The following is a 16,760-nucleotide window of genomic DNA, read 5'->3' as shown; positions in this document are numbered from 1 at the left end:
TTTTAGTTCATATTTGTATATATATATTTAAGCATTTAATGTTGTTAATTCTTATTTTAATAAAAATATACTGACTGCAAACTTATGACATTTTCCACTTAATATTCAATTCATACACTGAAATAGGTCTATTGGTGTAAACTGACATTACCGGACAAAATTAGAAATTTGGAGCCACTCCTGCAGATACCTATTCAGGATCGTCAATTGTCAAGGTGGCAATTTTCTTTATCGCGCCAAGACCAACCAATATGCATATAATCTGATATCTAGTAATAACGATTAAATTATTACTTTTAAGTTATGTAAAGAAAAAGTAAATAAATGACTTAATTTCTTAAATTTAAACATTTTATTTGCACTAAGTAAATATAAGTACTACTTATGTTTAGTATGCGATAAATAAAACAAAATGTATAGCATAACATTTTAATGCCTTATTTACTATACTGCACCTTTCGGAGCCCCATAAGCATCGGGCATTCTTTCTATAGTGTACTTATGTTCAGCAACATACATAATAGGCACACCTGGTATTTTCCGTATCCTCCTCTTTAAGTCTTTATCATTAGTTGCGACAATATAACATTTATGTTGCGTTACTCTTTGCACTAAGCAATCATCAGCATATGTACCTTTATGTAAACAAGCTAGTCTTTCAAATCGTGGATCTTTTATGATTCTCAGGGCGACTCTGTATTTACGTCCGAGCTTTTCCAACTCGCCTAGAACACAGTCCGTTACATATGGAATACATTTGGCATATAAACAATCCATCATATTCTGTATAACATCTAATTTGTTCTTTATAGAGAAATTTATGAAATTTGTATCAATTAAAATGTGATACGGAGGTCCCAACTGGGTGTTGTATTGAAAAAATAAAGCGGAACTCGCTTGTGGAACTTCACGAATTTTAACCTCATGTGGATCGATTTTCTTTTTTTTCCTCGGGTCCGCTCTCTCACTAGCTTTTATTCTATTATCACTAGGACTAATAATCTTTTTCATTTGTGCAAATCTTTTTACGACGATTTTTCTCGTTTTCTTTTGCTTGCCCTGTAAAAAATCAAAAAACAATATATTTTTAACTAACAAATATATAAATACCCATGATACCCATGACTGAGAAACTCACCATGTTGTAAGTAGTTAGTTTTTGATTATAGTAACTATAATACGTTAAATTATTCAATTTGTGTATTTATTAAATTCGATTTAAGTCAAATAACACGTGAGTGTGTTATTGGGTTAGTAAATAAAATTTGACAATTATTAATTTTTTTTTCGCTTTTTTCTTTCCTTCGAGGGAAAAGGCAAAGGTATTACACCGTACAGCCAAATGATAATTATTATATAAATGAAGCTGACAGATGAGTGAATATCCAAATACTTGCTAGCTTCTAAAATCTATTTAATATACGTCATTCAAACCTTTTTTTACTTTTTATTATTTTTAATGTAGTATTTAATTTCGTAATAACAACATAAGTTTTCACATTAAAAATGTGAAATTCTATTTTCTTTAAATGTATAAAAATCCATAATAGTATCTTATGTTTGTATTATTAATTTATTATGATATATCACCATCATTACGTAGTATAAAACAAAGTAGCTTGACGTGGTCTGTTCTTATGTATGCTTAGATCTTTAAAATTACACAACGGAATTTGATGCGCTTTATCTGAATAGATAGATTGATTTAAGAAGAAAGTTTAATACATGCACTATATAGTAGAGAAACTCTGGTATTTTAGTGGTTTTCAGACTGATATCATAAAAAAATTTTTTTTTTCGCCTACATTGAAAATGCTGGTTGAAGTAACCGGTTACTTGCGAGATGTCGATTATAACTAATTACTTTTTATACGACAGTATACTGTGTCAATATAGGGACTCGTATCGCTTCTTTCTTTTCATAGTTAAGGCGTGTGTCCGTGGCTAACATCGGCTCCAAACATATAATAATGGTAACTACATTATATACCTAATTGTAAATCGACTTTTAAATAGTCTAATTTGTCATTTCATTTTACTTAGAAGATCTCTAAAAATTATTTTGAATACATAATTTTTTTTTTAACTTTTTACTGCATATTAATTTGTTTTGAAATAATGTTTTGCTTGAAGTCGTCCTCTTTGTTAAAATTTTTATTTATTGTTGTGCAAGATATAGAACTCTGTCAGTTAGAACTATTGGTTGGCCAGTGTAACATTTTATTTATTAATTTATTGACACTAGAATTCGAAGATATACATAATATAATAAGGAGCTTTAATTTAAATCTAGAATTAATTATGAGATATTAATGTGGACTAAATATTAATGAGCGTTTTTTGGTTTGTATTTATTAGATTAGTGTACAAATCAATTAAATATTAGTAGGCACTACAGGTTATTATTGAATCTATAATAGTATAAAAGTCAAAAAACTATTTAGGTTTAATAAAATTCAACGACAAAATAGCCAGATTCATAAGATTTTTAAAACTGGTAACACATTTTCAATTAACTTCAAATTCAAATGACATTGACTATTCATATTCAATCTCAGTCAAGACGAAAACTCTTCGACATACTCGAAGCTTGAAGGAATATTTAATAAAAATGTCTTCAAATTTGACTGCATTAGAGTTATTAAACTTAGGAAATGAAGGAAGACAGAAGCCTGTTTTAAATCAAGTATGGCCATACCTTCTCGGTACATTTTTCGGGGTCGGAACAGGCATTATGCTTAATTTTGGCACTAAAAGGCCACTGTTTAGCGGTAATAACATTACATAATGGTAAAAGCATAATAATAACGAATTAAAATGCAATCTTAATTAGACTGTATTTTTTAGGAATACAAAAGCATATTGCGGGCGTAGTCGTATGGACATCACTTTTAACGTATGTAACACATAAACGTGAAGAATATTTAGCAGAGAAAGACGCAGTTCTGAGGCACTACGTACAATTACACCCTGAAGATTTTCCTACACCTGGTATGCAATTATTGTATTATAATAAATAAATATACATTTATGAAATAAATAGGATAAATTCTTAAATATGTTCCATACTATAGGTTAACATTTAAAAAAAAAATTCCTATTGAATAACAAAATGTTTAAAGTTCTCATTTTATAACATTTAAATCTTTAAGGGCTAATTTATTAATTACTTTAACAGATTAATCAAAGTCATTTAAACATTTTCTCTGAAAGTGAATCTCAAGAAAATGTATGTATGTATAGTCCATTCCAATGACAAAAGGAAACATTCAAAACATACCGTATTTTTCAATATCACAAGTGTTTTGTTGATAACTCCACTATAAGATTAACTACAAACAGTTCTTGATTAATATACCTTCATTTGTAATACAACAATATTTCACTAAACTACATAGATCCACTTTAATTTCACTTTCAAAGTAACTAAAACAGTTTTGTCGACATTCAAGACGCCATTTCTCGATGACGAACATTAAAAATAGAGGCCTCAACTAGGCATGTTCGTTAAACGAATGTAGACAAATGAATTTATACAGATAAAAAATATATTATTTTAATTTTAAAATTCATTATAGATATTTTTTTTCAATATATTTATTTAATTGGTTGTAATATATAATATGAATTATTTATTAGAAACGTAAAAAGTTACCTAACGATAGATAAAAAAGTTATTTTTACACAGTAAGGTTTTTACATAAAAATAATATTTTTACCAAAAATGTTAAAAGAATTATTTTACTTAAAAATAATCTCTTATCTCGAAATGTAGATCAGTTTTGTGCATAGCAATTTTATAGTTTTGAAAATAATACAATGTTAAGAATGACATTCGTTTCTCATCTTTCGTATCATGTGCACGGATGCATATTCGGAATTCTCTGAAGTTTTTTATTATGACCTGACTTTGTTTAAACGGAAAATTACTTTTAATATCAAGAAATATATATCGTTCTTTAGCATTAATTACCCATTCATTCAATTATTTTCACCTCACTAGTCGAACGCAAATGACATATCAATTCAAGGTCAAAGTTGTTTATTTACCTTTTCTCCTCTTCCCATTGGAATAGACTATATACATAAATTATATGTAAACAAGAATTCATAACAAAAACCTGCAGTACTATTACTGAGGGATCTACTACAAACATTAAAGTTCTTCTGCCATAGAGATAGAACTGAACTGCATTGACAATTGCAATTACTTCCTTTTTTTATAAAATCATGTATCCTATATATTGTGCTTGGTCTATGCAGGTAACATCCAGAGTAAAATACCTGCCATTTTTATGAAAAAATGTGCAAATAACCTACACTAGTAAATAATATAATATCCTTTTTTATTTTTACAAATCCGAAGCACTGTAATGCATAAAATTTGCTAAATAGCACCTTCATTAACTGGAATAAATTGGTGTCAATTAATGATTATAGACATTAAACATGAGTAAATCTTTAACTAAAATTCTCAAAAGCTTCCTAGCCATAAGACCTAATTAACTTTGATTAGTAAGAATTAGATATGATGTCTGTACATTTAGTGTTAGCTTTTATACACCCATTGAATAATTTAGAAGTTAAAAAATAATATTTTATTTTATAATGTTTTTACAGAGAGAAAGAAGATAGCAGATGTCTTGGAGCCATGGGTACCAATCCGTTAATTGGTGATTTAAATAATGTTATGCAAAAATACAAGATTCTAGTGCAGAAATGATGTTTTCATTTAAATAAATTATGATTAGTTATACTTCTTTTATTACAATTCAATTCTTCTTTTTAATAATTTTTTACCATATTGAGATAAAGTTGCATACTCTTTAGTTCTCTTTTTGAAAAAGTAAAGTTTACAATAATTAAATAATTAATTGATTTGTTTACAGATATAAATGTGACCATATTATTTAAGCATTATATGGGTAAAAAAAATAAAAATGTACATTGTTGAAATTATTAATATTTTATTTATTATTGCTTAATGACTTTATATTATGTTGTTTAATACTACATGGACATAAAATTAATCAATTATTTTGCATCTCAAGTTTATTTGTTTGAAACTAGTCACAATTTACAACAGTCTAATTTCATACCCCAATAGGGTTGGAGAAATTATTTTTAAAGCAGATATTGAAGCATTTGTTTGAAACATTTAAGGCATGCTATTTAATACTGTCATCAGTCTTGAACAGTGTGGTTTGCTGCTTTTCATGCTTTCATAAGTATGTGAGACAGGTAGTTTTATATTTAGCCTCTAGTACAATATTCCAAAGTTGGTTAAACAAAAAATGCACTTAATAATTATTGCCATAACTTTTTATTTCTACATTCCAGATTGACTGTCTGTCTGCATATTATTTATACTTTTGAGTGATGATTGAGATAATGCTGAGCTAAGGGTGCCATAAACTGAAAACTCTCTCCACAAATTGTACAATGCAAGGAATCATTAACAGATAAGTTACTTGCATAATGATGACCATCTTTAATTTTATTCTCGTATGATATAAGCGAATGGTTGCCAGATATATCATTAATTGGGATTTTGTTATCTGTAACATCATGCCTAACAGGTTGTGACATACTCTTTTTTTCATCTATGCCAATTATATCTATATTGTTGCTATTATTGTATTCATTTTGAGCCTTAGTTTTTTCAGATATTTCATGTTTCCTTAACTGGTGCAATTTCTGAAATGCAATAAATACATTTTAGTCTTGATTTCACTGGATAGAACTAATATATTAAAAGTTAAAACTATGCTAATATGGAAATAGACGTGTCTCTTAAACAAGAATTGCTTGTTGAACTTTTAAATATTGACGAGTAGGAAGACCTGCTTAATACAACCATGAGACGATACCAAGAGAAAGTGATAGAAATTCTTATAGCTCTTTCAAATTAGATATTATTTACATTTCTTTTAAAGAAACATTATTACATAATAAGCATGAGTAGATTTAATTTCACAATACTTACAAGGTCTCTGTTGTGTACATAAGCAGCACCGCATATATCACACTTGAAGTTTTTTACTCCTCTATGTTTAAACATATGCCTTGTAAGCTCACTTGATGTTATAAAGGATTTTTTACATAACGAACAAACCTAGAAAACAAAGAAAATATAAAATAAATTAATTTTATTATTTTAATAAATTAAATCCACAAATCAAACAAAATTAATTATCCTTACATGGTCTTTCTGTCCAGTATGTATTTTTAAATGCGCCTGTAGATTCCCTTGAGCAGAAAATGTTTTACTGTAAATAAAATAAATCATTGTAATTTATAATATTTTGATGATGTGATGAATGAGGTCTTTATATCAAAATCAAAACATACTTTATTCAAGTGGGCTTTTACAAGCACTTTTGAATTGTCTTTTAACAATTAAGTGAAGCTACCACCGGTTCGGAAAGTAGATTCTACCGAGAAGAACCGACAAGAAACACAGTAGTTACTCTTTTTCAACATTTAAAAAAAAAAATACAGTCATGTTAGTTAATAAAATTATTTAAATTAATATATCCTGCTTGGAAGTCAACAGGTACTAATTCCACGCTTTTTTATCATCTACAAAATCTTGTATCGAATAATACGCTTTTTTTACCAATGTATTTTTTATAAACGATTTGATCTTTCATTAAATCAAATAATATTTAACATTATACTAGAATTTTTTAAACCACTACAATATAATAGTGTACATTAAAGACTGACAATAATAATAACACTACATATGGTATATTTCATCACAAACCTGCATACATCACATTGAAACGGCTTCTCTCCAGTATGCATACGAAGATGTATTGTCAGGTTATGTTTTTGAGTGAATTTGCGTGGACAAAACATACAGGTAAATGGCTTATCTCCAGTGTGTGTCCTGTAATAAGATTACAAACAAAACTGTAATTTTGTAACATTATTTTCAAAGCCATTGTTAATTATTTACCACTGGTCGATTGGGTGTTAAGGGCGGGGTAAGGTCAAATCATACTACGAAAGACATGTTTTTTTTGTGACGACACAGTTAAAATCTCTTTACTTAACTAATGGTACATTGAAGTATGATATACGAAGAATATTTTATCAAATTTTTACGAAGAAATATTAAAAAATAAGGCAATGGCAGCAATTGTTCGGACGTGTCTCGAAAAAAACTAGAATCGCGGTCGGTGCCCCTCATAACTTGGTGTTGGATCATCGGAAATCAAAACTTTAAAGTTCGTTTGTTAGATAATAGGTAACCCCAGGTAACGCTGGGAGGGTATTTCGAAATTGACAATGATGGGATAAACGCAATTTATTTGCGAAAAAATCGGCTCCTACAGGGCCGGATATAGGGAAGGGCAACCGGGGCAACTGCCCTGGGGCCTCCACATAAGTGGGGGCCACAAAAGTTTTCAGTGAGTTAACAAATACCGAGATATAGTCAAATTATAATAATCTTACTACTTAATATTTTAAAAGTTACAGATACCAGTCAAGAAATACTTACTGATTCAAATTAATAAAAGCTAAGCTAATCCATTAATCCATGTTATAATTATTAGGATCTCCACGCTCCTGTTGGTCTAGGGCCTCCACTGCTTTGTTGCCCCAGGGCCTCCAGACCTTTAAATCCGACTCTGGTTATGTTATTGCAATATAAAAATTATCAACAAAAAAACCGAAAAATTCTCCAGCGTTACCTAGTAATTTAAGTACAGAAATAGTGTTTAAAATTTTAAAAGGATCGGTTTAGTAGTGTTAAAGTTATGCGGGCACAGACTTGAAAACGTGAATTGTGGGAAAAACGCTTTTAAAGTTTTAAGCAAATAAATCCGGCGTGACGCGTTTTATAAGCGAATTTATCGAGATACCTCACACTGAGTCATCAATGCCAGGTTCATAGGGGATGTCACTATCATCCTTTATGCCTGCCGACGACGAATCCTTCTTTGGTTTGTCTTTTAGCATCTTGCTTTGCACGACTTATGCATATGGAGTCAGATGATTGAAAATCTAATAGATATAAAAATACTCATAACTTCGTCAATTTTCTCCAATTGATTTGAAAATTTGACACAATATTCTTTGGATATTATGCATTCAATTTGATTAACAAAAAAAATGCAAAATAAAATAATACCTTACCCCCTTCTTAATGCAGGAGTAGGAAGCTTTTTAAATACATGTTTCTGTGATAAGCCTAAAAGACAAGTACAAATGCATTATGTATACATGTATACAAATGCTATACATAATGCCAACTTGGTAATACACCGAAATTGATGAAATTTGGTATGAAGCAAACTTGATCTTCAAAGGACATAGACTACTTTCTTGGCCAAACACATGACAACCAACACCCTAAAACGAGAACGAGCGAAGCTGCGGACGATAACTAGTAATTAATAATATCATCTTAAAGCAATTTAAAGCAAGGTAGGAAGTATAGTTATGAACACAAACATTAAATTGAATTAATACATTTTTTTCTTAAGCAACCAGGCAAGTACTATTTTGTTTAAAATTTATCTCACGCTCTGCGGTGAAGGAAAGTATTGTTAACAAACGTATATATGTCTAATTTCAATGGCATTCTTCCACATGAATGTCCAACTTGCATTTGAGCAGGTTCCGAACCTTCTTCTCAAAAGGGAGAGGAAAGCTTACATCAATAGTGGGGGACATTGGACATTTCAGTTACTTTAAATTTGTTTTAATTATATAATATATATAAAAACAATTATTTTACCTTACATGCATTTCCAATTGTGCCTTGCACTTAAACTGTTTATCACATTGATAACAAGAGTGTTCCTGTTTCGGTTTAGGCTTTGGTCCTCTTTTTAATTTCTCAGATTCAGGTTTCTTTTTATAATTTGATGAACTTTTTTTCTGTTCTACAATTTTACATTTACTAAAACAGGAATAATGTCAAGAACATCTAACTATCACTTTATATCTTCTAAGGGAAGGAATTAATTTTTTTTTGATAACACATAAGTGGCTTAAATATAAAATAGTAATAGTATTACTATTATGAAACTGAAGAGACAAATTAAAATTATACTTGATAAATTTGATAAAAGTTACTAAGGCCATAAATATTGATACAAGTAGTACAGAATACTTTGCACAAGCAACATAAACTTGATATTTTCTTTATAAATCCTTGATGATAAAATATCTTACCACTTTTTAATTAAAGTCCGTTGAGTTACAACCTGAAAATTAATAAAGTAAAATGCTATTTTTATTTTGTGAGATTACATAGTGAAAAACTCATGACTTTATACTATGCAATTTAAAAAAAATAGAAATGTGAATTATAGATTGTTGTAAGACAATAAATGTTGTTATAAGTACATTGATAAAAGGCACAAGTTACATTCTTCATTTTATATGAGATTGTAGTAGTATCGTTAATATTTAATACAATTAAACTATTTTTATACTAACCATAGCATCAGTCATTACCATCGCATCTTTGGTTCTGTAATAGACAAATATTTCATTGTTGAAAATTTATAATGTTCAAATTTTGGCAATTTATAAATTATGATTTAAAATACCTATTTGGTGTATGTAAGCCTAAATATTGACGAAGTCGCGTATCGGCGCTCTCGCAAGATTGTTTGAAATGATAGGCGACTCCCAATTTATAAACACAGTTGCTACAAATCTGTTCTGGTAGACCATCGTTACTTCTTATCTGAAAATAGAGCATAGATACAGAGGGAGTGATATCTCATAAAGGTGTAATAATTAATTTCTACCACCAATCTACCTTAACTTTTGTTGTGAATTCAATCATTTCACATAGCGATACCGCATAATTTTTTGCAAAAATTGACGATAAAACGCCTTCTCCTAAGCAAATCCTACATATCTTATTCATTTTGTACTTTTTTATTGATTTAACGTAAGGATCGTTTGTTTGTTTAGTCAGATAATATTTATTATTTAATGATTTATATTAACAATGCGCATTGAGATTTGAGAATTCAGAATAATAAACAAAACATTTGTCTATAGTTTCTATTAAATTAAGCCACCCATAGACAACAAATGTTCTTTATTTTATAGCAGTGCTCTGGGTTCATGTAATTTAAAGTTGTTTCAAATATAATTAAAAAATAATAATAAACGAACAAAAATTAGTTTTGATTGCATCTGCACCTAAAAAAACATTTTGTAGCTCCACTTACTTAAAAGATCCACTTTTTGAAGTCTTAATTTATTGATGGATGAAATTATTGGATTAAATTATTACACAAGACAGCGCTGATAATATATCATTGTAAGTGAAATTTTTCAGCCGTAGGCAGCTTCCTCCTCTCTCATTCTAATTAATAGATAATTTTTAGTGACTGTAATGAAATTAATTATTAAAATATATATTTTAATATACATATAAATTAAAAAAAAAACTATTTTTAAATCAAAATTATAGAGAAAATGGTATGTGAATTACAGAAATTATGCCGTCGAACTAATCAGAAGTGTTTACAAAATTTGATTCATTGTTTAAAACTAATTTTAACTATTAAAAGTGATGGAGAGCGTAAAAAACGAGCTCTATTCAAGTTAACTTAAAATTAATTAGGTATACAATTCAACCCCGATAACACTATTATTAAGCGATTAGGATTAATGTTCGCGTATTTCTGATGAAGGTATGAATTACTTCTATCGATTTCATGTCAACCACCTTTTACAATTATTAATACATATAATAAAATTGGAGTGTCTTTTTAATATTAAAATAGCCCTTTCTATGCATATGTTTTTATACACGGTACATATACCCAAAATAACATTTTTTACAATTTTTGTTGGTCTATTTGTCTGTGTGTTTGTTCCGGCTAATCTCTGGAACGGCTGGACCGATTTTGACGGGCAGATAACTGATATAATAGGGAGTAACTTAACTAATTTTTTTTTGTTTAATTAAAACGCGTACAAGGTCGCGGGTACGGCTAGTTACATAATATAAAACAAAGTCGCTTTTTCTGTCCATATGTCCCTATGTATGCTTAAATCTTTAAAACTACGCAACGGATTTTGATGCGTTTTTTTAATAGATAGAGTGATTCCAGAAGAACACTGATTATACAAGTTTCTACTGTGATGTCACATCATTGCACCCGTGCGAAGCCGGGGGGTCATTGCACAATAATATTAATAATGTACAATTGCTATGAGTTTATATAGTTCTATTTTTCTCGTCATAATATCAATTGTTATTCGGCGTTCTTTGTATATTGGTTGAAGGTAACTAACTAGAATAATTAATAATCCAATACTAAATGAGTATAAATATTGAGTTTTATAAATAAAGTTCTAAATTGATTAATATGTCCAAATAGCTTTCTTTTGTTATACATAATGGTTTTTTTTTAATAACAGCTACCAATTATTTTAAAGGATTTTGCTCAGATCTGAAAGTATTAAGATTGTTATATTGATTATAAAATAAACTTCATGTAAATTACAAAAAATGTATAAAGTAAAAATACCTTTAGTATTAGAAGTCGAAGAGAAAAGTTGCTAGATTTAAATATTGTAATTAGTTTATTGTATTTCAATATAATATGTACTACGTCGAATACAACTATTAACTATTATTGTGCGGTTACAATTACACCAATTATTTAATTAAAGTCAATTCGGATTGTTCCTGCTTACTATAATGATTTCACGACTAATTATAATAAATAATGTAATTATGATTACATATTACATGCATTGTTTTTGATGCACTTTTAATTTAATTTATATGACGTTATGATTTTGATATATTAAGGGAAGGAATTCGATGCACGTTGGATAATTTGTCTTTGATGAATAGTATTATAAAAAAAAACTTTTAAAGATATAAAACTGTCTGTGGCTGTTAGCTTGTTGTGATTAGCGGTGTGACGTCAGTGATGAAAAAAGCTAAATTATTTCTTCTCGAGAACTACATTATATGCACTGTATTTAAAGATTGATTGATGCACGATATATGTTAAGTTATTAAAGAGCCTTAAATTAAATAGAACAAATATTTTGATTACAAATAATAAACAAAAATTAAAAATTTACGTTAAATGTAGGTAATTTTGTTGTTGTTTTATCATATCAGAAGTGAATATAAAATTACGAACCTCGCACTGAACGATTGACACTTTTTTTGGAATTTACATTAAATGACGAATGATTTAGCACATATTTCACACTTCATGTAGATTTGCGCTTTACGAGCTTTGAGCAGTAGTTGACGATTTTCTATAAAATTATTGATAGTGGGTACAAAAAAATAATGTAGAATATTAATTATCAATTATAGTTTTTTAAAAACTAGCAATATTTTCTTAAAGCACTTTCCGACGTGATGGAGTTATAATATAATAGTCGCAGTTATGTTACAAGGAGACGGATGGATTCTCATTTCAGGTATTTAATTTTGTATTGCGATCTTTACTGAAACGTTTCAATAGTTCGAAACTTTCTCTGTATAAAGTATATCTCTAATCCTCTATAAAAATATATAAAAAACCTTACCTGTATTCTTTATTTACATATAGATGACAATTGTTATTGTACAATCATTGTAGAAGATTTTTTCGTTATTCCGACAACAATACTAGACATTATTAAGCCGGTATTATTTATGAGGCAATTTAATATACTTTAGTGTATTTTATTTCTTGTTATTCGTTAGAATATTTAAATTGCCTAATCCTATTGATAACTTCTTACATATGTGTACTTATATTTAATTTGTATATATTTAATAATTCCTAACGTTTTTTACGTGTTTTTATTTAACCTGCAATGTCTGTTTGTGAAGGTTAAATCCTACGAATTGACTGAATAAAAGAATCGCTGATCCTATATAATGGAGTTGCAATTTTACATTTAGTTTTAGTTCCAACGACAATACATTTTTATGTTGGGCTTGATTCGATTTTATACTCCGTATTGGCTCTAGACAAAGAAACTTCTCAATATTAACAGGATGGAAACGGATTTTGAATATTGTATAAGAAAAGGGTTTTATTAAAAGAAATTTAAAGTCGCAGACCACTTTACTTTGATAGTTTTGTCCGTACCTCTAAAATTTAGCAAAAAACTTAAATATTTTTGAGTTTAATTATAGGAAACAAATCTATAATAAACAATAAATAGGTATGTATTTAAATAAATTAAAGCCAATATTACATTTATTAATTATTCGTTATCTTCCGTGCTGGAACTTGTGTTCGTCTATTTTTTTATTGTTTGTTTAAATACTCATCTTTGTTAATATTAGTTAAAATTATAGTCACTTGACTTAATCTGTTATTCTGATTTTCTTGTTTGTTTCATTCTGGACTTTTATAAAATGTTAGTCTCAAAAAAGCGTGTATAAAATATTGTTGCTAAGAAATGTGTTAATTCTTAAAATAAATACAGAATCTTAATAGGTAATACTTAATAGTGTAAGCCGATTTTTGTCCTTGTGGATATAACAAAATAGCAACAGATAAAAAAACGGTTAATCTCATTTTGATGAACACCAGCCATAGATATGCAGTAAATTAAAGAGGTTTATTAATTCCATTTTAATAAATTGTTGCAATGTAAAAGACATATGTTTTAGAGAGCGTAAACAGCGGCTTTTTTGACTGGCTGTATTAAAATAAAATAAAAAACAAATGAATTAGATGTGATTCTACTACGACAGATTTTAATCTTTGTTTTGCATTTTAATAAAAAATATGTAATAACTCAAATAATGTGTAATCAGTGGTGATGCTTCAACGCCACGAGAATTTTTGGAAAGACATTTCACAGGAAATTCTATATCACAGAAATTTTCAAACATTATTTTACATACCTGTAAGCTCCGAATTGCATGTTTTTCCTAGAAATTGTATACAACAGTTTTAAAAAAAATCCAGTAGATACATAACCTACATTCCTGCATTATTGCTAAATAAACATAACTTTTTTGAAAATATTACCATTCCTTAAATTTTTATAAAATAAAGCAAATGAGTACTTAATATGAATCATTCCGTCCATAGATATAAACAGACAAACGCAGTAAATGGACATTGTTTTATAATTTGTAGTAAAAAAAGCGCTACTTCGAAAGTTTGATTCTACCAATAATAAAGGCCACCATTAGTTGCCGGTTGTCCTTGTAATTAATTACAATTGTGTATGCAAGTGAAAAATTCAACGAATGTATCTCAAATGTTTTTAATCGTCCGCTTAGTACTTTATTGAGTAAAACACCATTTTTCAATAGCGAATAATATTGAAATTTATGGATTGCAAAGTTAAAAGTATTGGATGAATTTTATTACAGAAGTAAACACTTTCCCCGAGAAAGGATGAATTAACTTTGCGGAGACGGAAACTCGGATATTGTAGTTTTTAGTTAACGACGTAATAAAAATAGGATGGTTAAGAATTTGATTATAAAATTCAACCTCTTTTTGATAATTTAGTATAAATGAATTTAGTATAAATGAAATGAAATTCAACCAAGACGAAGGTGTCTTTTGAAAATAATGCGTTTTATCTAATTAACAATATTTTTTGTTTTAAAAAATATATTATTATTTTAAAAAAATCTTACAATTAATTAAAGTAGTCAATATTTGGAATAGAAATGGAAGTTATCGGTCAGTGTACATTCGCTTTATCGTAATCTTAACGGAAGAGAAAAATTATTATTTTGTGAACCGAAATATATATTATACAACAAATTTTATATACCTATAAATATTCTTTATGCAAAGCTATTACTAAATAAATAATAAAGACGTTCTTTAGTATCGCAGTAAGTTCGTTCTCCAAGGCAATGTTTGTGTTATACTTTTAATATAAAACTTTTAAAATTTAAACACCAAGAGATATAAAATGCAACAAATAACACAATGAAGAACATGATTAATGTGCTTTTGAGATTTTTATGTTATACGTGAATTTTAACCGAAGGTTGCGGGTTCGAACCCGCTTAATTACCTTAAATTTTTTTTGTTTCATTTGTTTTATAATTCATCTCGTGCTCGATGTTAATGGCAACTTGCACGTATACAGTTATTGGATAAAATGTGACATACGTGTTTTTAAATGGAGTTTGGTATACGCGTTGTCGAAGGGACAGGAAACAAAGTGTTCCTACCTACAAACTCCGTTTCTTCTCTCATGCATACGGTATTTGGGACTTTGGGATTAAAATATGAGTTCGACTAGAACATCAAGTCTATCAGTTACATAAAGTTTATTGTTAACTTAATATGTCATTAACTTATGTAAATCTAATGTTGTCTTAGATTTTCCCGATTATTACACATTGAAATAAAACTAGTTTTAACGGTTAGTTTTATTTTGTACATCAAATAGACAAATGTCATCTCAGTCTACCCGTGACCACGAACGCTGTAAAGTGCTCGAAACGTCGGGATGACAAAAATAATTAATATACGCGATTTAAATCCGTTAAAACTATTTTTATTCCAATCATGTAAATCTAGTTAAACAAAGCAACATTATACATTATAAACTAGTTTTAAACTATTTTTTTTTTTATTAATAAACTCCCATGTTCAATTGAGACTGGTTTATTGTGATATATTTGAAATCAATTACAAAAGGTATTTGATGCTTTTTTTATTGAGTCTTTAAATAAATAAAAGAATAATTTATAAATCACGCAAAGCAGTAAGGAAAAACGAATTGCCAGAAGTAATCCCTATGGGATGATTGTGGGAAACTTTATCTATGAACATTTTATATAATTAACACTACCGGTCGTTTCGCCTGCGAACTTTAATGAGTATATATTACAACATTTTTGCATAATTTTATATGTATTATTATTATATATGTTATATTATTTCGGTTGTCTGGAAGAGATGGCTAATTAGCCATAAGACCGCCCGTTATACAACACTTTTAATCTACTTCTTTTTTATCAGGTTCTAATAATTAATAGAGATTTGATTGTTTTATTCTTTGGAAGATGTGAGCTCATGTCGCCATTTACCGGCAATCAATGATATTCTAATAAAAGAACATCATCACCGGCAATGGTTTTAAAATATTAGTGATATAAATTAATAATTATATACTGTTAAATGTAAGACCTTTCCGCAAAAATGTTTAGGAAGCAATTCATCTGTATCTCGCTTATGTAAAATTTTGAATGAGCACAGTGCTGTTTTAGACCCTTTTGGAGATTCATCAAACAAGTTTCACAAAAAAAAAAAAAATTTAAAAATTGTCAGCGAACTGATTTATTTTGTTTATATTTGTATGTTATTATTTTACTATTATTGATAATTCTTGTCTATTTTTAACCTTAATTTACTAACAATTAATTCTTTGTAAGTTTGTCATCTCCAACTTCATCTTTGCAAGTGGTATTCACCTTAATAGGTAATGCATTTAGTTTTAAGTTGTATTAAAATTGTATATCTTTGTACGTGTTGATGTATTTACCACTGGTGAATCTTAAATAAATAAATTATCATTTTAATGTTTTTTTTTTATTATGTAACTTTCTAAAACACTACATACATTGTATAAGTTAAACTAAAATGTGGATTCGTCATGCAGCGTTTATATTACCTACTTATTTTAAGTAATTCACTTGTAATTAATTAAGAGCTTTAAGATTTAAGAATAAGAATAAAAAAAATATTCATTTTTAATATTAAACTATATTTCAAGAATGAATTTGCAGTAATTGCATTAATTTATTATAAAAGTTGTAGTTG

The 16,760-nt window shown here is 28.3% G+C and overlaps 3 protein-coding genes across 3 annotated transcripts; 1 reads left to right on the top strand and 2 right to left on the bottom strand.

Annotated features, from left to right (window-relative positions):
- Nucleotides 1-415: 415 nt before the first annotated feature.
- On the bottom strand, nt 416-1,316 carry LOC124531859 (rRNA-processing protein FCF1 homolog). The gene is made up of 2 exons (XM_047106415.1): nt 1,139-1,316; nt 416-1,059 (listed from the first exon to the last, which is right to left on the bottom strand). The coding sequence occupies exons 1-2, from the start codon at nt 1,139-1,141 to the stop codon at nt 445-447; spliced, it is 618 nt and encodes a 205-aa protein (XP_046962371.1). The 5' UTR covers nt 1,142-1,316; the 3' UTR covers nt 416-444.
- A 1,191-nt stretch (nt 1,317-2,507) lies between these two features.
- Nucleotides 2,508-4,754, top strand: LOC124531976 (NADH dehydrogenase [ubiquinone] 1 subunit C2). The gene is made up of 3 exons (XM_047106579.1): nt 2,508-2,771; nt 2,848-2,991; nt 4,621-4,754. The coding sequence occupies exons 1-3, from the start codon at nt 2,612-2,614 to the stop codon at nt 4,668-4,670; spliced, it is 354 nt and encodes a 117-aa protein (XP_046962535.1). The 5' UTR covers nt 2,508-2,611; the 3' UTR covers nt 4,671-4,754.
- Nucleotides 4,755-5,023: 269 nt separating this feature from the next.
- LOC124531975 (zinc finger protein 605-like) lies at nt 5,024-9,987 on the bottom strand. The gene is made up of 9 exons (XM_047106578.1): nt 9,788-9,987; nt 9,573-9,712; nt 9,460-9,493; nt 9,193-9,224; nt 8,753-8,917; nt 6,770-6,895; nt 6,203-6,269; nt 5,987-6,115; nt 5,024-5,697 (listed from the first exon to the last, which is right to left on the bottom strand). The coding sequence occupies exons 1-9, from the start codon at nt 9,896-9,898 to the stop codon at nt 5,365-5,367; spliced, it is 1,137 nt and encodes a 378-aa protein (XP_046962534.1). The 5' UTR covers nt 9,899-9,987; the 3' UTR covers nt 5,024-5,364.
- Between the last annotated feature and the right edge of the window lie 6,773 nt (nt 9,988-16,760).

This window comes from Vanessa cardui, chromosome 8 (assembly GCF_905220365.1).
Source record: "Vanessa cardui chromosome 8, ilVanCard2.1, whole genome shotgun sequence".
NCBI classification, from domain to species: domain Eukaryota; kingdom Metazoa; phylum Arthropoda; class Insecta; order Lepidoptera; family Nymphalidae; genus Vanessa; species Vanessa cardui.
The sequence above is the reverse complement of the archived record's forward strand: the minus strand, read 5'-3'. Positions and strand labels throughout refer to the sequence as shown.